Raw genomic sequence first — 25,869 nt, forward strand, 5'->3', positions numbered from 1 at the left:
AAGAGCATGGCGCTGTCCACTTCTAGACCCCACAGGATATAATGCAGGAAATCTCCAGTAGTCTTCAAAAATACATGCAGCGCTTTCAGACAAGGACGTAAGACAGATGACACCACAATGTGCTAGATTGTTGTCTCTCTTGCGTCCTAAAACTGTGTGCTAGTGGTGAATATGTTTTAGAATTCAGCCTGCACAGCCAAAGATGGCAATCCCAAAACTCAACTGTAGTATACATGCTTGGCATGTAGAGTGAAGTGACGTCGTGAAGTACACAAAAGCTTAGTGTTTCCGTTGCAAGTGCGTAAATGATTGCGGTCCTTCTTCATGGCGAAATAGAGAATGAACATTTTCTCCAAACAAGTAAACAAACGCAGTGCATAGGGCTAAAAGCAACATTTTAATATGATCCACCTGAAATATCGATAATAAGAAACAAATGCAATATGCAAGATAAAATCGTGTGCGTTAAAACTTTACAAAACACGTAACATGCAGCCATTATGTTCGATACATCGTGATGATGATGATGAGACTCGGTCGCAGTGAGGCGGCCTGGTAATCACGCTGGAGAGTTTGAGCCTTCAAAACTGCCCCCGTCGATGTCTGGAAAAAGAAAAAAAATGTAGAAACTGAATAAATGTATTTCGAGTGAACAAAGACAACGTTGGTGTTCTTATCTACTCATCTTCAGTGTTACTTATCGGCCTTACTAGGATTCACATTTATACTAACGTCTACTCGCATGTATTACAAAGCAGTGTCCTTTGTACACAATTTTGATATTTATTGAGAGGCGCTCATTCAACCACCCTGCCAACTTTTTCAGGGATATACTTGATGAACATACCTTACGTATTATTCGAGAAAAGTGACCTTACTGGTTTGCAAGAGGTCATAATTCGTATTCGAAAGCGCTATATCAAAATGCACTGAGCATTGACACCATATTCGAAAAAGCTAATTCCAGGCTAACGCACTTATGAGTCGACTTCAGACTCCTATCGAGCTGTGGGTCTGAGCGAGTCAGGATGAGCATTGTTTTTTTTTTTTTGTGAGTTCGAGTCAGTCCGGTGCAGGAAAATGTTGGTGAGTGTGAGTCGGAGTGAGCCCTAAGCGCAAGATATATTTCCCAAGTAAGTTCCACAAGTTTTGCCCACCTATGATTACTAGTGTGCCCATCCGGAAAGTTTCCGTAGTGTTCCAACAGAAAGAGGGGTAAAAGTTGATGCGTCAATCTGGCTCCACGTCGAAACGAATCGTAGAGCACATGCACTGACGACTCGGTACAATACTGCTCCCATAGCCGCTGTCCCATGCAGCAACATTGTGCGTTCGACACCCATCAGGCTGCAACAGTCAGAAAAGCAACATTTCTGACTGTCAACCGTGGCGGACCTCACGCCCCACTACGCGCATGCCGTGTTCAGAAACCGTCGTCGTACCCCTTGTTCGCCCAAGCTTCCACAAGCAGCAATCTTGAGAAATATCGTCTGATCTGTGGAATGGTGCTCACGCACAAGTGTTTTCCGAAAGAAGTCGGCCAAAGTTAGCGGCAGAGAGTCAATATGGTGCAAAGAAAAATCTATCGTTTTTTCAAATCTGACTGTTCGCGCTCTCCCGCATTCAAATGTATTGCGGTGCTGCGAGGCCGAAAGAATTCTCGTTGTACTAAACCTCATGCTTGCAGTCAGCTATTATTTCAGGCAGAACCGCAGCTGGGCCTGGAATCAGACACGCCTAAGTTGTTGATGTTCTCTAGCACATTTTGATGGCGTGCCACATAGTCTATCAACCCAAGAAGTTCATTTCTATGACTGCTGTGACCCCAACTTGTCTAAATCATCGGATTCGGACGACTACCTCTTACAGAAATATTCCATGGTGGATGCCGATAGATGCAAACACCCACCGGCGCATCTAACTGTTTACGTTTAATGAATTTGCTTTCATTCTGTTATACAAAGACATTTAGACTCGGGCACTCTCTGCAGTGCAGTGCAGTGAACTAAGTGCACTACGCGGTGGAAAACACTGTTTTCTACCACAGTACACTTAGATTATGTATCACCAACTGGCCCAATCGTCCACTTTTATTAGTGCAGTGAAGCAAACCTATTGCACATTTTTCAAAAAATACTTTTCATGTATCTTACGAGCGAAGTGCCTTCAAATACTTTATTGAATTGTTTCAAGACACCTAAAAAATCAAGGAAGCAATTTAAAAAACCACACAAAAAAGAAACAGTATGTTAGTTTCGTTTCTGGGCAAGGAGTTGTATGGTACTAAAGCGTATGATTATACATCGTTCTTATTGCGTGCCCATCTGTCTCAAGATGTGCACTTGCTGCCGTGTGAAAGCTTTTGTGTATGTCGGAAAACATAGTGGTCATATTTACAGTAAGAGAAGGAGACCTTTGGTGGTGGTGCTGTGTTACGATTACCCCCACCACGCATTTTGGTCAATGCCCTGTCTTTCTTCCATGAGCAATACACATTTCAATGTTCCAAGCCTAATATTTGCGATTGTTTTCACTGTTTTTATGACCGCTCCTGGACCCAGAGCTTGTGCAACAATGTACTTTGGTTCAGAACAGAGGTTAAAGAATTGGGAGACTCTTGATAGCGATATTCTGTTCCTAGAGAGTACGTTAAAGTGCACGAAATTTTTTCGAACTTGCAATGCACCACTAGGAGACCTTAAGCGTGCATTAACGTGTGTGCCTTCTGTGGTAAATGATTGGCTTAAACTATGTAGTCATTATGATAATCCCGTGTTCTGGTGCCCAAGGACAATGTACACATGTACCACGCCTTGTTACAGCAATATTTCATGTTGTATTGTGAACCATGTATACAGGGACACAAGTGTTTGCAAAGCATGAATGTTGCTTTCAATGCATTTACAAGCAGAAGTAGTTCTCATTGTATTCACAAGCACAGCCATGGCTGTGTGGTAGGACACCCACTTTCCACACAAAGAACCCTGATTCAATCCCCACTTAGACCCAGATTTGCTTTATTATTTATTTTATTTGCATATTTCTAGATTTTTCGATCCCGAAATGATTTTTCGCTCACAACACACGCCGCTGACACTGACGCTGAAATTTCGGTGAAACGAGCTCTTTAATTCTATCGCGTTAACATATTTCTTCAGAAACTGCAGTTTACTTCTGAGGCATTTCGGCCAACTCTCTGTAACAGTATGTTAATGAAGGGAGTACAAGGGCCCCTTTGGAAAACTGCTGTCTAATAGAGCGTCATCACATGACTTCTCATGCCACATTTACCAGCGTACAACCAGCTCTCATCAGCATTCTACGAATTTCGTGCCTCTGATCAGTCATTACTAAATTGATGCACAAACGACACCGCTTTCGAATGGTGTCAATGGACATGAGTACAAACGTGAATCCAGGTGAGGCTAACAGTATCGCTGAAGGTGAGTGGGTAGGACCATAGGTCGGCAAAGAAAAAAAAAGTGAACTCACTTAGACTCACGAGATATGTCTCTCGCTTTGGACTCACTCAGACTCACCGAAATTTTCCTAAGCCAGATTAACTCGAACTCAAACTCACAAAAAAAAAAAAAACTATGGACCATCTCCTCGAAGGGAAGTGAAACAGTAGCGGTGCACACGGCATCGACCCGGTTGAAACGGGTGTTAACCTGGGAGCTGGAAGAACGGTTTGAAGCGAAACTGAAACTCGGTGTAGCGTTTACTCGAGTAAACGTTTCTTTTGCAATCTTCGGCTGGCGGCACTGGTGGCGTTTTCTGTGCACTTGTGCTGTGCCGTACGTTTGTCTTGGCACCACGCATGCGGTGCCGCATGTTCGGCTGGGCCGGTAATGACACAAGTCCACGCGGCGGCGGCACCGCGGAGGTCGACAGTAGAGCGTGGTGCAATCATATCAGCCTGCCCGCGCTGGTAGGCGATGCGGTGACGTTCCATCATTGCAGGCGTAATTCACAGCTAGCGCTGCCACAGAACACGGCTGGACGGCATGGGAAACGTGCGTCAGCTTAGATCGTCCGACCGTACGCGCTTAAGGCTACTTTTGCTGCCAGGATTCCACTGGACGCCGAAGGCCATGCGGAAATTACCGTAACCCTCGTCGAGTTGGTACAGAATCGATGCAGCACAACCGCCTGGAGAACAGATGTGCACCCGCTGGACACGTAACGTATCGCAAGTGTCTCTCACTGTTTGATTTCCTTTTGTTTTCTCTCTTACTAGCAGTACAAACAGGACCCTGGAAATTGTCATCTGCTAAATGACGTTTCTTGCACACAGCGCTGCTGTAGCGGGTTCGAGCTTTGTGGTTCACACGTTCAGTTGCCCCGTAGCGAAGTGTGAAAATCGGGCGGTGTTTGACGTAACTTTCTTTCCACAGTCCCGGTACCAGTGCACCTAAGCCAAGAATGCCATTTGAAACGCAAAGACACGGGAGGCGGGACGCATTACAGACGCTTGCGCTCGGCTTCTTCACCTCACGTCTCATCGGTGTTACCCACGCGCCGCCTGTATTTTCGTACGCGATCGGTGTTCTTGACTCCCGCTTCGTCGGGGTCGCTGGTATTTCACTGCCGACGCTTGCGTTCCGCTTCCCTGGCTCGCTACTAGTCGGTGTTGACGTCGCAATTTGCGAAAGCGATCAGCTTCGCTAACCCTCACAACGCCGGCGACAGCTGCGAAAAGTGCACGCACCCTAGCGGGAAGCATGTCGCGACGGCGTCCCATCCGTCGGCACAATCGCGCGGCAAGCAGCGGCAAGCTGTTCATTGTCGGCACCGCGAGATTTTCAGTTTCTCGAGATCCCACGTACAGTGGGAATCGATGATTTGAGAAGCACGAATGAGAAATGGTGATATGCCGCTTTAAGATAAGCACAATGTTACGAGGTGGAGGTAAATGATGCCGTACATGACTTCCGTGTCATGATTATCTTGTTTCGATGTGTGGTTTACCTTCGCGATCTATTCACATCACGTGATGCCAAGTTTCGTATATGTGGAGCTATTGAAACGGCCGCGAACACACTATGAGCGTGGAATGTTCTTATGTTCTTACATGACACGCATGTCACGATTATCATGTTTGCACCAGTCATATATTTCGTCATCCATTAACATCACGTAACACCAAATTTGGTATATGTGGAGCAAGCTAAACGGCCGCGAGTGCATCATAAAGGGCCCATTAAGAGCAAACCTCATAAGCGCGAAAATGCACGCGACAGCGACGAGCGATGCTATGAGCGACGAAACAGGGCGTTCGCGCGACGTGTCGCGTGCTCATTTTCGCGCGATCGCTCGGTTCTCCAGATTTGGAAACCGTCGCTCATCGCCCGGAAGGCTGGCCTCAAGGAGCCAATAGCGAAAAACCGGAAAAGACAAAGACTACATAGGTGCACGTGACCCTGCCCGAGGCACGTATGCGCAACAAGAAATAACGCAATGTTTACGCATGTGCATATAAAAAAAGTGCTGCAAGGCAATATTAAACACTTTCCGTTCCATTACACAACAATATATCTTATTTTAAATTGCATACCGCTCGCTACGCGGTTTTCATGGTGCGAGTAGACGGCCTCGTGCCAGCAACAGTGGAATTCGCTCGCCGAAGCCGTCGCGTGAATGAGGTTTGCCTGCGCTAGCGACTGATCGCGCGAAGACGATCTACGTCGCGTCGCTCGTCGCTGTCACGTGCATTTTCGCGCTTATGAGGTTTGGCCCTCAAACTCCAATGTAGCGTCGACGCGCGCGCACGCTGGGCACAACGACGCTACGTTGCCAGAACGCGAGCACTCTATAGTCTGACGCCAGGCGCGACCAGACCACAACCGGCGCGAAATGCGACATGCCGCATTTCGCGCCGATGCGTTACCCAGAAAACACTGCGTCCCCGTCTTCTCGTGAGGGAGGGACGCCGGGTGCGCTCAAATGCGCATGCGCCAAAGCAACGCAGCGAGCACCTGCGTGTATATGGCAGGACCGGCGCCTGGCGTGGCAACGCCGGCGTGACGTGACGATGTGAACGCCGGCGAGCACGCGCACCGCGTCACGTCGATATACATTGGCGCCTTGGGTGTGCCTTCTAGTCACGTTCTCACGTGACACGTATCTCATGATTATCATGTTTGCACATGTCACACACCTTCGTCCTTCATTGGCGTCACGTAATACTATATTTGGCATATGTGAAGCTAGCGAAACGGCCACGAGCGCATCATGAGCGTAGCATGTAGTCATGTTGTTACATGACACGCATCTCATGTTTATCATGTTCGCACCAGTATCATACCTTCGTCATTGATTCACATGCCGTAATAACCAATTTGGTATATGTGACGCTGGCGAAACAGGCGTGAGCGCATCATGAGCATGGCATGTAGTCATGTTCTTACACAACACGCATGTCATGATTTTCATGTTAGCGTCGGTCGCTTGTGTTCGGCATGCAGTCATGTCATACCATATCAGTTTTGCAACATGCCATGTGAACGAAACCTCCGCAAGAGCTGCAGGGCCATAAAATGTAAATAATGACATTCATGACACACGTCATGATTTTCATGTTATAACTAATCAAATATCTTCTTCATACCGTCATGTCATGACATACCACGTTTGCAATCGATAACATTATCTAAACGGCCAGGAGAGCTAAAAGTCGTAGGCGGCTAGATAGATAGATACGCTCAAAGTCGCTGAAGTTCGCTAAGAGATGCTTCGCATTTAAACAACATCTTCGAATTCCAGTCACAAAGCCAAGCGTTGAAATTACATTAAACGAATCCAACCGTAGCCGGGCCAGCAACGCACGCCAGGCCGGGCGTGCAAAGTCACGAACAGGCAACTTATGCATATGCGATCGGGAGCAGCGACAGACGAGCGTGACATTACGCGTATCGCGCACGTCAACGGGCGCCAATATGCATATATTATACGGGCCAGCTACACTTGCATAAATGTGCGCCATCCCCCCCCCCCCCCCCACACGCGTCAGCGCTCTTCAAACTCAGCAAGCAAGCGACGCACTGTACACGCAACAAACGAAATAGCAAGCAGCGTATAGGTCGCCACGGACCTGTCGGGAAGAGAAAAGTCACCTCAAACGAACGATAGCGCGTCCATAACGCTGCACGGAACTGTAGAGAGACAGAAAGACGCTTGTAACTTGTGCAAACAGAAAAGTAACGCAAACATTCGCGTTTTCCCGTTCAGGGATGCTGGACGCGCGGCTAATGACACTGGCGAATGCTGCAGCACCGCTAGCGTTAATAGACGTTGCCAAGCCGGGCGCCGCACATTGCCGGCTTCCGAAAACAGCAACGACAGCGGCAGAGGCCGAGCGGCAACAAGTGCGTCAGTGCGAGAGCGCCCGCTTGTGGCTCCACTAATCCCATAACTCTTCTCGAAGCGACCCTCTCCCTCGGAGAACCCTCGGAGAACCCTCGTACGAACCCTTTGCGTCCCGCGCATTTTAACCCACAGCAAGCACGGCAGGCAACACGAGCTTAGCGCGCGATCTCTTCGAAGCTCGTGTGGAGGCTTAGCGCTGTCGTTTTTTGCGCCATGCACCGCTAGGAGAACAGATGCGCCCGTGTTAAAAGCAACCAGCGGGCTTCGCCCTCCCCTTAAAGTTAACCAAGCAATAAAGAAATAGGAAAAAAAAACTGTCGAACGTAGCGAAGTTGGCGAGGTCACTAAGGACTGTCTGGTCTCTCCATAACTTCGAGCGCATACGTCGTGCCGCTCAGAGCAGCCTGTGTGGTGAGGCCAGACCACTGGTCATTCCCAGCTTCGAGCCTGCAGCCCAAGTTCAGCGCCCTTCTTTCCCCACCATCCAGATTTGGAGACTACCTTTACGTCAACGCATAGCCGGGAAGGGGGGCAGATTAAACAACCCCAACTCCCGATATTTCCGATATTTTAGTTTCGCTTCAGACCGTTCTTCCAGCAACTGCGTCGGCGCCTGTTTCAACCAGGTCAACGCCGTTAGCACCGCTGCTGCTTGCCATCCCATCAGGCTTCTCTTCGGGGAGATGGCCCAGTTTTTTCATAATTCGCATTTATTTTTATTTGCGCAAGCACGTAAAGAACCAACAAAACCGACTGCAACCCCCAACCCTTCACGCCCCCCCCCCCCCCCAAGAAAATAAATAAAACTAGTGGCTCAGCTCAGCTATGCCAGATATACGTAGCGTGACCTACGGACGAACTGCGGACGGACGAACCACGCTTGAACGGAGCAAGCGTGGTTCTCTATTTCGTTCGACGCCTGTGCAAACTACTCCGCTGCAGTGGTCTCGTGGCAAGGTTCCCGGCTACTGGCCCGCAGATCAAGGGATCGAATCCCGGCTGCGGCGGCTGCATTTTCGATGTAGGCAAAAATGCAGCAGGCCCGTGTGCTAAGATTTGGGGGCACTTTAAAGAACCCCAGGTGGTCGAAATTTCCAGAGCCCTCCACAAAGACGTCTCTCAAATAAAATAGTGGCTTTGGGACGTTAAATCCCACATATCAATCAATCAATCAACCAATCAATCAATCAAGCCAGTGCAAACGCGCGCTTCTGAACGGGAGCCGCTCAGGCAGTGGTCGTGATGCGGCGCTATATGAGGGGTCGCGCTGGTCACATCACACGTGCTTACGAGCGCTTTCCCCGGGAGATGCGACAGACTTGTTTGCAACTCCAATATCATACGTCTGTAGAATTTGTTTCTTCGGGCTGCTTCCAGAGTCTACTCAAATAGGTCGCGAAGGCTCGGGCGAAAAGCGATTCAGAAGCTATTGACGGCGACATCTGCATCGGGAGATGCGATTGAAGCATGACTATGTTTGGAGGGACCAAACACGATTATTGAAAAAAAATACAAGGTTAATTAAAAGTCCAAGCAATCAAAAGGATTTACAAAATAAGATTTCTTTTCCCCAACAATATTAAGTAGGTGTAGTGAACAAAGAATATATGACGGCTTTTATTATTACGAAAAATCTTTTTTCAAGCGCCCTCTGCCCACGCTATTATTACTCAGTGCAGCACTTGCACTACATGGGTACACATGGCAAGGCCCGCTCGTAAAATTTGTCTGCGAAGACACACCACCTCACGTGTCTTAGTGTTCTGCGCTTGCTCGCGTTCTCTGTTGTGCGCGAAATTGTTAGGTGCGTTTTATCTTTGATGAACGTCTTCAGTGCAGTGTCCAACGGGCAGCGGAACGGTGCGTGTTACATTTAACGCCGAGAATTTCGCCGGTGGCTGCGAAAACGATGTGCTGTGCAAGGATGCAGTAGCAACAAAGGTATGCCTGGTGACCCATGTCTTCTAGATAGGAAGCAAGGACAATGGCTCGGAATGCACTGCTAGCTAGGATAGGAAACAAGGACAATGGCTCGGAACGCACTGCTACCTGGACTTTGATTCTTGAGTATTCCTACATCCCGGTTTCCTTTTGAGCATGCTGTGCCTCCTATTCGCGTTATTGCCGAGCAGATTGCCAAGTTACCTATCACGGTACAATTCGCATGTCTTCATTCGCATATAGGTAGCGGTAATTTACTGGAACATAATGAAGAAAAAAAAACATATCACAGGGAGAGCGCGCAGATTTTTTTGTTCCTATTACCATTTTGTGCAGTGTAATAAACTTTAACTATTGTGATCACTGAATAAAACTAAAATGTCATCAATTTGGCGTGACTATAGACGTCATTTCTTCCTGTTAAAGCAGAAGATCACAAGCATTGTGCATGGCAAAGAAACCTGCGTATGTGTGAAGCAAATAAGCCACGCGCATACGCTGCTACGCTGTTGCTTGCCTTAATTCATCGGCGAAAGATGTCACGAACGGCGAATAAAAGTTCGAAGAATAGGTTTCCTTGCAAACGGAGGGGAAGTGAAGTGAACGGTAGTACATTTAAACATCCCTATTTAGCCATGAATCCGTATTAGATTAGCCGGCCTTTACTTAAAGCGCACTCGTGGATGACTCGCCGGTGATTGCTTTAGTGCGAGCCCTTAACGATCAGGGGCCCATGAAAAGTAATTTAAGATCAAATTTCGCACTAGTGCACACAAAATGACGTCACCTTTTTTTACCAGCTATTGCGTCACATCCGCTATTTTTTTTTTTTTTGTTGTTCTACCGGAAGGGTTCCCTCCTCACAGAGATGGCGCTAAGCCCCTTGAGCTGATCAGCCGCCATTTTCTGAACGTATCGGTTTCTATGGAGCCTTCGCTACTTGTCTATATATACCTTGCTCCTTCTTTGTGGCTCGAAGCAATTCCGTTGCTGCATCACAGCGCTCTCAAAATCGGCGCATGCAGTTGCGTTACAGTAACACTTCCCTATTGGTTGCCCGCATAGCACCACCAACGACGACACGCTATCTACACAAGCCCTTACATGGTTCACACGAGCCCCGAAATTCACCGCACTGCAAGTATTTGTAGCGCTCACGTCGGAATTCTTCCACCGTGGTGGCGTTGCAGTCGAAGGTGCAGACGAGAGAAGGCTGTTTCAGCGGCGAATGAAAGCATGGTTAGTGCGGACGGCCGGTCAGGAAGTGAGAGAAAGCACCAAAGGGTGAGGAAGTGTGAGGCGTGGAACAAAAAAAAAAAAAAAAGCTTGCACCGCAGGAAGATAACGCAACCTCGGGAACGTCAGGCGCAGCCGCGGCCCTTCAAGCTAAGAGAAAACAAGGGTCTTGGCCGCCGCTGTACTCCCCATAAACGACCTGCGCGCCCAAACTTTTCTTAGCGAGCTGCGCTGCCATCGCACGCCACGCATTAACCAAGCAGTACGAAAGTGCTGCAACAAGGGGGTCAATGGAGCCGCGCTGCAACTGAAACACGGCGCAAGCTGCTGGCGCCAAGTAATCTTCCCTCTCCATCGTACAGATGCTGCTGTGCGCGTCACCGAAGTGAACACAACATGAATGAAAAAGAACGGGCAGCGAGACGGCATTTCCCGCTTTTGTTCGCACTGTCAAAACTGCTTCTGTTACTTCCAGCTTTGAAGCAGCCCACAGGTAGTTTGGGTCAAATTTATTCCTTGCTTGTGATTTTCGCAGTCTAAACGACCGACGTTAATTGACGAGTGGAGGATTAGTTTACGACAGTCTTGCCCGAGAGCTCGCCCTTGTTCTCGCATTATTAACTATGCTGCGCATGTAAACAGCATGGGCGCAACTGAAGCACAGCATGCAAAGCCACCTTTCCTCAGAGGTCTTGCCGCGCCTAACTGCGTGAGTTCCGTCGTACTCCATCGTTCAGGATACTAGGTTTACAAGCTTATAAAATGACACGAAGTGCTTGCGGCGGCGCAGCACATCACCGAAGTAGCGGTCAAGTTTAGAGTGATCCCGTTTTTCTAATGACTCTGCGCGCTCTTATTTTACCTTTCCCCACATTCAAGACGCGGCGTTTCAAAAAACGCGGGGACGACATTCAAGTGCCTCGTTTCGCGAGAAAAATCGGGCGGAGGTGCACGAACCTTTGAGCTTGGACAGCTTGGACGTCCTCGGGGACTTCGCTTCCTGGCCGCCGCTGCTCTTGCCCGGCTTCTTGCGCGGCTGCTGGCTCTTGTCCTTCACCTTAGTGCTCAGCAGCGGGTGCGTCTCTGAAACCAGCATAGCAAAGTCACACATGCCCTGCAAGATCCTTGGAAGAACGACGGCACCTCTCGAGGAGGTACTCTGACGAGTCCAGACATCTGCACTGCTTACGACGCCTCCTAGCACACCCGAAGCCGACGCTGCCCGAAGGCTTAGCATTCACGGAAGATATTCCGTTTGCAGCGACCCTAAAACCGTCAAGATTTCTCCCGCTTTTTTTTTTTTCGCGAGCGTGCGAAGCGAAAAAGCGCCAACGCTTGTTTGTTTTTTTATCTTAAGTGCTTTGCATCATGGTGTGATAGGCAAACATTCCAGACGCTGGCTTGCATTGTGACTTTTGTACGCTGGTCATGTCAGTATAGTTGTCACTGTAACGTGTAAACAGCAATGAAGTCGACAATTAAAAAAGTTACCTATGCCTGTGCGTTTGAAAATTCCCCCCCCCCCCCCCTCACTTTCTTTTTCCCCCGTCAACCATTTCATTCAAAGAAAGAAATCTCGGCCATTAGCTGCCGAAGCCGACCGAAGCCGACATGAATTCACGAATCCACGCCGCCGGCTTTTTAAACTAGCCACACATCATTTTTCGTTTTTTGACAGTTTTAGCATGTAAAATTATTCAATCTCCTAATGAATACTAGCATTTATTCAGTAACCGGAGTTGTGGCGAATTTCACACAAATCGAGGGCGCGCCTCTCCTGGTTCCACGCGTTGCTGCACTGCGAACACGTACGGGACCGCGCAATATTTCGCAACTACCGCATCCGATACATTGGCGCGTTTGTTCCAGTACACAGTGTTAAGTAACCTTATAGTGGCATCGGCGCCTAAAAAAAACTTTATCCTATTTGTCACCGACATCCTTAGAAATTTCCTTCCCGACTTCGACTGCAACGGCAAGTGTAAGGAGAAGACATTTACTCTACTACACACGAGAGTTCATCAAACTCTTTCATACTGGCAAATCGAATAACTGAAAACGAGGCTAAAGCGATTCTCTTGTATTCAGCCGGAGCGCTGCTCGCGCCGCAGACATCCATTGTGGTAGGGTGCCTGAATGGTTTCCCTCGCCCGCCGTACGGAGCGGCGGGCGAGGGAAACCATTCAGGCACCCTACATTGTGGCCACCACAGGCGCCACCTGCGCAACGACGCGTGTGTTGCATACGTTTTTGTTTTGGCCTATGTTTTTTGCTAGACACTGAGGTACTTCTTTTAGCGCTCTGCAATGCAGATTAAGTTTGGCCTTTTTTTCTTTCCTTTGAATACTTGATGGCAGCTTCTAGTTCTCCCTCCCTCCTTCGCATTTCTCTCATTCTACGAATATATTGATGGCGTCACGTACGAGCGCAAAACTCACGTGTTAGTGGATCTAAAGTAGTTATATTACTTTTAGCCACCCTCCGCCTATTTTTTGAACACGACAGCTATAGTAATTGTAAGTCCGCTAGTAACATATATATTTATTTAAACTATTCATTACCTAGTACTAATTCAAGGGTTCTGAACACGTGAGCGCCCCCTCTACAGGCACCATTACTCCAGATACGGGAGGATGAGTGTGCGTTTAGGGTGACGCCTCTACCCCGTCATCCATTTGACAGGTGCCAATAAAGTTACTTCCCTCCCTCCCTTATGCAGTCATTTGTTGCGTCCCTGAGCGCGAATACACTTGCTTGGTCTGGCTCGAAAAAGTTGCGAGATCGAATTCCGGCCACGGCGACCGTATTTAAACGTGGGCAGAATGCTAAAGACCCGTCTACTTAGAATTAGGTGAACGCTAAAGATTCGAACACCAGGTGGTCAAAATATTCTCCCCTAGGTCTTCCCTCACGATCGAACGCGGAATTAGGGACACAGTACGCCAACGATTATTAAAGACGATGGTCTTTCTTAGGGTACTTCGACGGAAAAATCTTGGTCTGTCCGTCTTTCTGTACATTTCTCTGTTTGCCCGCCATAATGATGCCCCAAACGGCCAACCCCATCCGCAGCACCCACCAATATTGCTCAAGTTCAAGCGTTCATACTTGTGCGATTGTCAATTAGAAAGAAATGATTGCGCATATCTGAAGCACCATTACTTGTCAACATTCTCTCTGTGTGTCTTTACACTAGAGAAGGCATACATAAATAATTCAAAGGATCGTAGCGTCTATCACGCTGCGCTGAGAATGCAACGCTATGCTCAAAAAGGCAAGTGTTTCCAATGCTTTGCTAAGACGTTAGGGTGCTGGCACCTGCCTGTCGCTTTGCAATCTAAACCTTATCGCCTCTGAGACAGGCGTGCACGCCTTCCTTTGCTTCCTAAGATAACTGCCAGATAGCCCTTGTGTCTAACGTGACTCGATGCGCTCGTTCGCCTTCGCTGCACAGATAGAGACACTCAAACGAAGCACCTCCAGAATACAATTCACCGGTTTTCTCGCGTAGAACGTCAAATAAACGTTTTTTTTCACTCTCCCCAGACGCAAGACTGTCGTCTTTCGATGACATTTGCAGTGACATATGCAGCGGAGCCATTTTTTTATTATTTCGCTTTGGCTCGGAACAGCCAGGGCCGAGTATTCGTGCATGAAAGGGCAATGTTGAACAGCCGCTATCTCCTCACATATTACTGTTGTCGGCCCGGGATTTTTTACCCCACCTAGAATTCCTTACAGTACCATAGGCTATACAACTACAATTATTACCGCAAAATACCCTTTATCGATATTTCATATTGCACACAATACTTTATGATTTCTATCAGGTATGCAGTTTCCCAAATGCGAGGGCACAGGGAGCAATGAAAATAGCAGATATTTATATCAATGAAAATCAGTGTAGTTTTTATAATAGGTATTCAAAATATCTGCAATCACTTATTCAAAATGCAACAATCATCTCTTATGCAGAATAACTTGTAACTTTTTTTAATTAAGAACATTTAAAAGGCAGTCCCTCTTTTTTCCTAAAGTAAGGGTAGTCTTTGTCTTGCTAACAAGCTTGATGCAAACAAACATTTTCAACCTAAGCTTTTTTTTTTTTGTGGGTGTGAACACTGGGAAATTTTATGTGTAACTGTGAGAATATGGTTAAAAGTTAACGATGCCACAATGAGTCAACAGCTACTTTAATAGTTTTACTAGCAAGTAGCAGTGTGCTGAGCTTGCACCAAACAGGTGTGAAATCTTAAAATGAACCCACTGAGCTACGACAAGGTTTTGTACAGGACAACCAGGTCTGCGTCTAACCCACTTTTCTCGTGCTTCCTTGAAAACGAGGCTCCTCCACCTTTTCGTGCAAGGCAACAAAGGAAACAACAAATGTGGATGTAAAACAGGAACATTTCTGAAAAGTACATGCAACTTATCCATATACCTGAACTTTCTCTTGAAACATAGCATCTGGTGACATAACATTCACTTAGTATAATTAGGCTACAAAAGTAAACATAATATTCTTGAGTGTAATTTTTCAGAGTATGTTTAATGAATGGTCTGCACTGTTACCTACTACTGTTACGTGGCATTCCCAGTGCCCTGCAGCCAAACTTTTGCAAGCCAAGGACTCACAGCTGGGTTCCTGTCATGTTCTTTTACACAGGCACTCTTATCCATTGTTAAGTTATGCTAGGCCATGTTTACCCTAAAGCAAAAAATTGATTTCTGTGTCGTGTCTTCCGAAACTTGCGTACTAGATCACAGAAATGATGAGATTGGCATGATTCACTAGGAAATTCCCTTGGAGTGACAAATGCTTGCTTGGGTGCACTAATGCACAGGAGTTTATTAACCTCTTCTAGCCTTGGGGAAACCCACTTGCTTTTCTATGACAGAGAACTTGGCCCTGCTAGATTACTGCAGAAAATGGATGAAATAGGTGCTGCTCAATGATATTGCACAATGCCGATAACAAGTGGTTTTGCTTGTGAAGGTAACAGAAATAAATGCTGAAGCATGCCTTACAAATATACAAGAAAAATTATAACAACACTTTATGGAAAGTAAAAAGCCAAGCTTAAAACTGCAGCTATAAAAAGAAAAAACTTTTCATCAAAGTAATTGCCTAGCTCTAAGGAAGTAAGTGACAGTTATAACTGTCAGCCCTAAAGCACAGCTTAGCAGTGAACTGTGGCTAGTATTTTCAGGGTTTGAGCTGTCCATTGCAAAATAAGACTCCCAAGTCCTGATACAGAGTTCACAAACTGTTGATCTGAAATAGTCAATAAAGACTGCACAACATGCTGTGCATGATGCCTCTGCATTATTCATTATATCACTGTCCCATTAAATGTGCATCATCCCCAAATTCGCAAAAGAAAAACAGGAAACACAGCTGTCCACGCCATCGGCGCATTCGAGATTTGCTTCACTTTGAGATAAAGTGGGTCCATTGCGCGCTAAAAGTCGCTGCCGTCGGGATCAAAAGTGTATGTACGGACACTTTCTGTGACACATGAAATAGACATTGTAGTTTCTCTACCCCCAATAGGAGCGTCCTTCAGCTCTATGTCATAGGTCTTGGGCTTCTTCTTCTTGGGTGACTCTGCCTGGGCACTGGGGCGCTTCGTGCCAACCTCTTCACTGGCCTAGAAAGGAAGTTTTGCATGAACACAACTGAGAAATAAGCATTCATTTGCTAGATGCAACTAAGGTTTGCAAAGCATAAGCTTACTGTAAAATACTTTTAATAAGTGTCCGTGCACGTTCTGAAAGCTATAGACTTGAAGGGGATAGCCAGTCAATTTTCTACTAGCACTAGAAACAAGAATGACAAATATAAAATAGAATGCTATAAGTAAAACAGCGACACTGCATTAATAAATGTCTTACAAGAAATGAAATTAAGCATCTTTATCACGTCTGTGTCAGTGAGCTGTAACAAGGATTAAATAAACAGTGACCATTACACACAATCGGAAGTGGCTAATCCTTTCACACAACAGCTTTTAAGCAACTGTTTGGAAGACAAGAAAATCTGTAACAAGTTTTATGAACTGAAGTTATTTGCTTAAGCAGGAAAACTTAATGACTGCTCATAAGAGTACGTAGCAAACACAAAACCATATTCAGTAGTACTACTAGACACATAATTTTACTTCTGGGTAAAGGTAGCTGGGTCCCTCAGTCCAGAGCCCCATTGGCCTGTGTGGCTCGCGGTACTTGACTGAGCAGAGTAACTTGACTCACTTGATCTCTGCTCAGACCTCACACTACCCTAAAATGTTTTTTTTTTTTCTAGTGAAGATGAGCTGATTTCAGGAGCCTACACAGCCACATTACATGGTTGAGAGATCACCACTTGCAACATCGCAGACATGTGTCCAACAAACCGACAGCCCCCCTACCTCCCCCCCCCCCTATCTCTCCTCTCCCACTTGAAAAATTTCCTGTCTACTGGCCTGCTGTCCTGGTACTACGGTGAGTGGATTTCATTACATATTAATAGATTGGGATAATTACAGCCAATATCACTTCCTAGCCTGCCCTATAACAAGTTAGGAGAGTGCCGGGCTAAATCTTTGCCTTTATGTTCTTTGTCTCTCAAGGATGTCGTCAGGGGTTACTGCCGATTCTTTGAGTCGGTGCGCCTTCAAGCTATATTATCTGCCCTATCATTACTCTCTAGCCCCACAGAAGCTGGCAAACAAACATGGTGCCAATGGCAAAAATCAAATACTATATTCACAAACGCGAAATTGGACAAAGGCAGAGATGAAGACCATGGCTGCTTTCGTACGGCACAGGACACTGACTACTGTTGACACATATGGTACTTGTTGGAACACAATATGTAATGTAGAAGCTCAACAAAGAAAAAGAAGACAACCACCCATGTTGTAGCACGAAGTCACAAGGAAATCCGTATGGATTTCTCAACTCAGAAACCAAATTATTTTTTCAATCTTTCTCAGAAAGATTTCTCCTAGTAGATTCGTGCTACAACATGGGTGGTTGTCTTCTTTCGCTTTCTAACCTTTCCACCACTTTAAAGGTTTCTGCCGAACTCATTTGCAATGTAGAAGCTTGAGTGAGTTGTCAACATGAGCGCAAACGGAATGAGGACAGAAGAAAGGACGCAACACAGGTGCTGTGTTACTCCCTTTCTTCCGTCCTCCCCAACACTTTGACAGTATCAAGGGCTGCTTGTCTCTCGGCAGAAGTCGTGAAAACGTGAGAACTTAGAAATATTTCTAAGCACAGAGGTCCATGGTCTGTCCACATGAAGTCTGAATTTCCCAAGTGAGCAAAGCCATGCTTTACCGCAGCAACAATCCCTAGTATTGACGCCCCAATGATGTCCCACTGTGACAGAGTGCTGAATTATGTACTGACCCGAAGGTTGCAGGTTTGAATCTCAGCCGCAGTGGCTGTATTTCAATTGATACGAAAAGCTGGAGGCCCACATACTTAAATTTAGGCAGACATTAAAGATAGCAGGTGGTCGAAATTCGTGGAGCCCTCCACTACAAAGTCCCTCATAATCATTTCATGCTTTTGGGATGTAAAATCTAAAAATTATTATTATTATGATGTAGAGCAAGTCCTCAGTGTGGCTATTAAAGAGAATGTGGCGTAGTGATTAACAATGAAAACATACAGTCACATTCCTTAAGATGGAGCAGGTAGAGAACACGACTTGAGTTCTGGCACACTTTGCACATCGAGCCACGAGGTGTTCAATACGTATGTTTTAATTTGGCCATCAAACACACCCTTGAGCATGCTCTTGACAATAGCAGACCCTTTGATGACCTTCGTGCAGCAGAAACGTTATCAACGAACATGGCACTCATCTTCGTCGGTCTCATCTCGTGCCTTCCCTCTGCACTGTAATCCCTCTCGAAACGGAATACCAACTCGATCTGTGTGCCGCCGCCGAAGTTTCGAGAGGAACCACGCCGCCGCACAAATTTTTCGGTGCTCCGCCGTTTGTCTTATTTTTACCCGAACGCAAAATCTGGATGTAAAATACATCACTTCACCTGTTTTTCTGCAGCTTTAGGAGTTCTGTGAGTGGCATTAGCGGTGTCATGGCTGCTCTCTTGTTTCAGTGTTTGCATGCGCTGTCTATGTAGGGCCCTAAAACAGCTTCTGAAGATACACAGTCAAGAATGTTATTCTGCTTTGGCATTTTTCGTTTTTTTTAGTGCTCTTTGTGACGCCAGAACAGCGATTCACGTGACACGATTAGGGCACATACTCCAGAATGATCAATATACGAGAAATATGGGCTGTAAATTGTTCTCTAGCCTGCTTGGCCATGCATTCGCTACGTGCCAAGCCCGTTCTTCCTCCTGTCTCGCAGGATTATAATGCGCGATAAACTTGTGATTTTGCTGCATTTTGTGAGTTTTCGATTGCGTAAGTTGAGTGTAGCCAACAAGTTGGAAATCCTGTTAGGCTAAACGCTTAGCGCTCACATTGCACAAATGCTTTATGAAGACATAAATGTCGAAGTGCATGTAAGAATTACAGTAAAGAGTGTAGTGCAGTGTAATTGAGAATAAAACCAAAGAAAGAGGCTCCTAATTATTTCCTTCTCCCAACGAGTGAATTCTATACAGCGAAGACAACGCAGCTCTTCGTAAAAAGGAACAGCCTGCTTCGACGATTTTTGTGTGAGTGTGTTTTTTTTTACTGCGAGAAGAACTATATGGACACTGCCTACAGGCTTTCATTACCCCCGTCATGTTCCGTATAGTCCATATAAATTACCTTTGTACGCACGCTATATGCTGTTCCCGCACATAAAATCTCACGAGCGCTATAGCGAAGAACACTGCTGAAGCATAGATGAAACGAGCCGCCTACCTCCATCGTACAGAGGGCACATGCCATAACATCCCTCCACATGCGATGCCTACAGTCCATTGCTTCTCAACCGGAAAGAAAGCTCCGTCTGCCTTTTGCTGGACGAAGGAGTATAAAGAGATACTCAAGTAAGAGGCTACATGGCACGATCCGCATCTATGAACTTTGAATATAAGGGTGCAGTCACGAGTGCTAGCACATGCTAGAACGTTCGCTATTTCAGCAGGCATCAGCGAAAGGCTCATTTACCCTTCTACACGCTATGATATCATTGTACGAACCCTGCTTATTTTCCCGGAAGCAGTTGTATTCCCATACACTAGCATTTTACAGTTTCTCGAGATCAGATAAAGAATAGTTAGCTGCAGCCTAAGTTCATTATGGGACTGCGAACTTATATTGCACGGTGTAAAATGTGAAGTCGTCGAAAGATCTTATGATCATATTGTAACGATGTTGAAGGACTCGGGGTATAACAAAACGTATTTATTAAAGGGCGAACCTGTGCCCACAACTCAAACGGACTATGGTCGTAGCACGTTATAGCAGAACGGCAAGATGTCTTCCTCTTCTACTTCTTCAAGAAGAGTCCCAAGCGCGTGGCACACATCAGCAGGGGCCAGCTGGGTTCTCGTGCTATCATCATCGTCTCTGCGCATCACTAGACGGCGCCCATGTATGTCTCTGTGCGCGTGGTGATGGGCGCGTTATTTTAATGCAGTCACTATGTCGTGGCATAATCCCCCTCATCACACGCATCGTCCCGATGCGTCAGGCAATGAATAGATTCGTGGTAGGCGTAGGCGTCACTGGTCTTCCGGTGATCTCTCATAGTACGGCTTCATCCGGACTACATGTACAACCTCTGTAGGGTTGCGGCGTTTTGAGCTCCCGTGTATAGCGGATCTGACTTGGTAATTTACATCGCTTACACGATGGAGTACTTCGTAAGGCCCGAAGTAGTGGCTAAAAAGTTTTTCAGAAAGTCCACGGCGACGCACTGGGGTCCATATCCATACTTTGTCACCTGGTTGAAAATGCGCTTCGGTACGACGCTGATTGTACCGATAGGAGTCGATACGTTGTTGGCGGCGTATTCTGTATCTCGCCATCTGTCGTGCTTCCTCGGCTCTTTGCAGGAAGTCGTCTAGGCCAGGTGGATTGCTGCTTTCATCATTCAGTGGTAACATGGCATCCAGTGGAGTGGTGACTCTTCGGCCGAATACAAGTTCAAATGGTGTCACTCGCGTTGTTTCTTGAACGGCTGTATTATATGCGAACGTGATGTAGGGCAATATTTCATCCCACAGTTTATGTTCGACGTCGATATACATTGAAAGCATATCAGTCAGAGTTCTGTTCAAGCGCTCCGTTAGGCCATTTGTTTGAGGATGGTATGCTGTAGTTCTTCTCTGGTCTGTGTGGGTCATTCGCATCAGACATTTCATTAGGTCTGCAGTAAAAGCTGGGCCACGATCTGTAATTAACACGCTGGGTGCACCATGTCTGAGGACTATGTTGTTGATGAAGAACTTGGCAACTTCAAGAGATGTTGCAGTGTACAGCGAGTCAGTCTCAGCATAGCGAGTGAGATAGTCTGTGGCTACGACTATCCACTTCTTGTGTGCAGTCGATGTCGGAAATGGGCCTAGGAGATCCATACCAACTTGTTGGAATGGGGCATGCGGTGGTTCTATTGGCTGGAGAAGGCCTGCAGGTTTCACGGATGGAGTTTTGCGTCTTTGACACTCACGGCAAGTTTTCACATAGCGCTGAACTGATGATAACAGTTTTGGCCAGTAGTATTTTAGGTGAATTCTGGCGAATGTACGGCTGACACCCATGTGCCCAGATGTTGGCTCATCGTGACATGCGTGCAGAATCTCGTTTCGTAAAGGTGCAGGTACAACGAGTAAAAACTTGTCACCATGAGGCTTGAAGTTCCTCTTGTATAGGACCCCTTCCCGAAGACAGAACGAAGGGAGCCCTCTGGATAAAGTGCGCGGGACTTTAACGTTGAGTCCTTGGAGACGCTGTATAAGTGGCAGCAAATCGGGGTCATTTTGTTGTTGTTCAGCGATTTCTGATGCCTGGACGACGCCTAGAAACGGGAAGTCTTCTTCCTCCGGCTCACTCGTCTCCACTGGTGCGCGTGACAGGCAGTCGGCATCGCTGTGCTTTTTCCCAGATTTGTATACCACAGTAACATCGTACTCTTGTAGCCTAAGGCTCCATCTTGCTAGTCGGCCAGAGGGATCCTTAAGATTCGCCAGCCAACACAGGCAATGGTGGTCACTTACTGCTCGGAATGGTCTACCGTAGAGGTACGGCCGAAATTTACTTATGGCCCAAATGACCGCGAGACACTCTTTTTCGGTTGCAGAGTAATTTGTCTCAGCTTTCGAAAGCTTGCGGCTGGCATACGCTAGCACTTTTTCTTGGCCGTTTTGCCGCTGGACTAGAATGGCTCCGAGGCCGACGTTACTCGCATCGGTGTGAACTTCAGTTTCGGCAGTATCATCGAAGTGGGCGAGGATTGGAGAGGCTTGCAGGCGTGTTCTTAACTCATCAAATGCTTCCTGTTGTTCACTTTCCCACCTAAAGGGCACGTCGTCTTTTGTCAGATTAGTAAGTGGTTCAGCAATGTTCGAAAAATTTTCCACAAATCGCCGATAGTACGCGCATAAACCCAGGAAGCGACGTACTGACTTCTTGTCTTTGGGTGTCGGGAACTTCGCGATGGCAGCTGTCTTTTCGGGATCTGGCCGAACGCCGTCGGAGCTGACGACGTGTCCGAGGAATCGAAGCTCTTCAAAAGCGAAGTGGCATTTTTCTGGCTTGATAGTCAAGTCTGCTAAACGAATGGCTTCTAATACTGTGCGGAGTCGCTCTAGATGTTGGTCGAATGTAGCGGAAAATACGACAACGTCATCCAAGTACACCAAGCAGGACTGCCATTTCAGTCCCGCGAGGACAGCGTCCATCATTCTCTGAAACGTAGCTGGCGCTGTGCACAGGCCGAATGGAAGCGCTTTAAATTCGTAGAGTCCGTCTGGGGTTATGAAGGCCGTCTTTTCACGGTCGCGCTCATCCACCTCAATTTGCCAATATCCGCTCTTGAGATCAAGGGAGGAGAAGTATTTCGCACTCCGTAGTCGATCGAGTGTATCATCGATACGCGGCAGAGGGTATACATCCCGTTTCGTTACGCTGTTCAGTTTCCGATAGTCGACGCAGAATCGAAGGCTGTTATCTTTCTTTTTAACAAGCACTACGGGAGACGCCCATGGACTGCTGGAAGGCTGAATCACGTCATCTGAAAGCATCTCCTCCACTTGTTTCTTGATGACGTCTCTTTCCTTTTGCGATACTCGATATGGGTGTTGGTAAATCGGTCTCGTGGCTTCTTCTGTTATAATCCTGTGTTTTGCAATAGCCGTTCGTCGCACCTTAGAGGACGTTGAAAAGCAGTCCGAAAACTCTTTTATAAGGGCAAACAATCGTTTCTTTTGATATTCTGGGAGCCTATGGTTGACGTTAACTGATGCGTCGACATTGCAGGTCTCTTGTGGAGTGGTTGGCGTTGTCGCTAAACTGCATAGTTCAGTCGCCATGCAGAACTCGTGGAAATAGGCGATAGCCATACCTTGCGCGATGTGCTGACATTCATTCCCAAAATTTGTAAGGAGGACAACTGAGCGGCCATTCGTTAAGTGAACAACACCCCTTGCCACGCAAATTCCTTTGTTTAAAAATAGCTCTACGTTTCCATCCGCTATTCCTTCGTGGTCACAAAATGCCTTATTTTCAACAAGCACCATTACACTACAGCGAGGTGGCACTGTGACGTCATCATCAACAACGCGCAGAGCAGTAAGACGTCGCTTTTCCGATTCCTCCACCGACATAGCTTGTTCTGTCGAAAACGTTACACTGGATCTGCGCAGATTAATTATGGCTCCATTGGCTTGCAGAAAATCCATTCCTAGTATAAGCTCCCTTGAACAGTCCGGCAGCACGATGAAGTCAGCAACGTAAGTAAAGCCTCTTATTTCGAGCCTTGAGGTGCATCTGCCGAGCGGTGTAATAGTGTGGCCACCTGCCGTGCGTATCTGTGCCCCACTCCATTTTGTTACAACCTTTTTCAGTTTCTTTGCCAATTTGTGACTCATTACCGAATAATCAGTGCCGGTGTCAACTAAAGCATTCAGCTCGTATCCGTCTATTTTCAACCGCAAATCTGAAGTAATCTTCGCACTGCTGCGCTTATCCTCTGTAAACATAGCATCGTCACCTTGAAACCGCAATGGAGGATCTTCGCAACTGTCGTTATCAGCGGCCTCACCTCCACAGGTCGCTTGCTTCAGTTTTCCTGGTGTGGGCTTGTAGAACGGTGCCCAGACCGTGCGGAAGAAGCACGTGGGCTGGGTGATCGGTAACGCCTGGGCGACGGCGATCTTGGCTGATGTTGGCGTGGAGTGAGTGGGCTCTGGCGCGCGGACAAGTACTCTTCGATTTCGGTTGGCCGTTCACCGTTTCGAGGGCATGGTGCGTACAACGGAAAGCCCCTTAATCCTGCCTGTCGGTAAGGGCAGAACCTATACAGGTGACCTGCTTCCCCACAATGGAAACACAAAGGCCTGCGCTCATGGTCACGCCAGATGTCACTTTTCCGGGGCCTTTGATCCACGTAGCGAGCTACACCACGGGCTCGTGGCAGGTAGGTAGCCGTCGGTTCCAGTGGACGAGGTGCGCTGCGTACCGTTTGTGGGCAAGGAGAGGCCATCGTAACTGCTGCATTGGTGTGCGCCGCGGGTTGTCTGAGTACTTCAGAGTACGTTGGGATGCGTTGGATCGGCTGTGGCGCACGCTCCGGCTCACGTATCATCTGCCTCAGTTCATCTCGTACTACGTCGACTACAGACAGTGTTGCTGTAGTGTGAGGCGCTTGCAACTTGCTGAGCTCTTCCCTGATCACCGACCTGATGAGTTCTCGCAGAGCGTCCATGTCACTTCGCTGGCGTCCAGAGAAGACATTGGCAGGTGCATAGTTTATGTCTCGATTGTACTGTCGAGCCCGCTGTTCTAGCGTTTTCTCTATGGCTGTCGCTTCCGTATGAAACTCCGCAACTGTTCGTGGTGGGTTGCGGACGAGAACAGCGAATAGCTCTTGCTTCACCCCACGCATGAGGTGGCGTAGCTTCTTGTCTTCGGTCATATGGGTATCTGCGCGCTTGAACAGGCGGATCATGTCCTCGATATACATTGCGACACTTTCGTTGGTGAGTTGGTTTCTGGATTCGAGCGCAGCCTGCGCCTTTTCTTTGCGATCCGCGCTGGCATAAGTCGCCAGAGCTTGTCGCCGAAATTCATCCCAGGTCGTAAAGGAGGTTTCATGGTTTTCATACCACGTCTTTGCGAAGTCCTCCAAAGCAAAGTATACGCGGCGGAGCTTCTCTCTCTCGTCCCAACCGTTCAAACGTGCCACTCTCTCAAAGAGGTTCAGCCAATCTTCTACGTCTTCATACGAGTCGCCATGAAATACTGGTGGCTGGTGAGGCTGATTTATCACCACTTGGGCTGGTGTTTCATGACTTGTCATGGTGGCGGCGTCCATTGACTGAGTTCCCCTTGGCGCAAAGTGGAGTGGGCTGAATTCTGGTGAATCACCTCGAAGACGGCGACTGGTCCTCTGATGCACAGGTGTCGGCTCCGCAGTATCAACTGGCTGGTGGTCGGGGCTACGCTGTCTTGCGTTCGTAGGGCTTTGATTCATTACCCAGCACCTCCACCAGAAATGTAACGATGTTGAAGGACTCGGGGTATAACAAAACGTATTTATTAAAGGGCGAACCTGTGCCCACAACTCAAACGGACTATGGTCGTAGCACGTTATAGCAGAACGGCAAGATGTCTTCCTCTTCTACTTCTTCAAGAAGAGTCCCAAGCGCGTGGCACACATCAGCAGGGGCCAGCTGGGTTCTCGTGCTATCATCATCGTCTCTGCGCATCACTAGACGGCGCCCATGTATGTCTCTGTGCGCGAGGTGATGGGCGCGTTATTTGAATGCAGTCACTATGTCGTGGCAATATTACTGTTTATGTCGCCTCAAAACCAGCATGTTCTCCTCAAAGACTTGAGATAAAACTGTTTTGAACTTTCTTAAAGCTGATAACACTTTTGTACTGGACACTTTAACCTCATCTTTTGAGGAATTTGGATATTCTAGCGAACTTCGAATGCAGATTCGCTCCTTCCCAAGTTTTGTGAGTATGTGCGACACAAATATTTTAAATAGAACGCAGTACACCCATGCTACCAGAAATATATAATCCATCTCACTCGTCATATAAAGCGCTTTTGTAAGAATTGTCATTCCAAGTGTAATAATATTGCTTTCTGAGTTAATATATCGAAAAATAAATAAAAGCTAAAATAAAGAGGCT

General features: G+C 47.1%; 1 protein-coding gene across 2 annotated transcripts in view; it reads right to left on the reverse strand.

The window, feature by feature from the left end:
• Window positions 1-378: 378 nt before the first annotated feature.
• Window positions 379-25,869, reverse strand: part of LOC119171633 (retinoblastoma-binding protein 5 homolog) — an 85,222-nt gene continuing 59,731 nt past the window's right edge. Inside the window, exons 13-15 of one of the 2 annotated variants that reach the window (XM_037422420.2) lie at window positions 16,091-16,196; window positions 11,503-11,628; window positions 379-603 (exon numbers count right to left, since the gene is read on the reverse strand). In XM_037422420.2, coding sequence (XP_037278317.1) covers window positions 560-603; window positions 11,503-11,628; window positions 16,091-16,196 — 276 coding nt within the window. In that variant the 3' untranslated portion in view covers window positions 379-559. The remainder of the gene's footprint in view (window positions 604-11,502; window positions 11,629-16,090; window positions 16,197-25,869) is intronic. The other variant, XR_012894833.1, reaches the window with a different exon arrangement.

Source organism: Rhipicephalus microplus, chromosome 4 (genome assembly GCF_043290135.1).
Source record: "Rhipicephalus microplus isolate Deutch F79 chromosome 4, USDA_Rmic, whole genome shotgun sequence".
Classification (NCBI taxonomy): domain Eukaryota; kingdom Metazoa; phylum Arthropoda; class Arachnida; order Ixodida; family Ixodidae; genus Rhipicephalus; species Rhipicephalus microplus.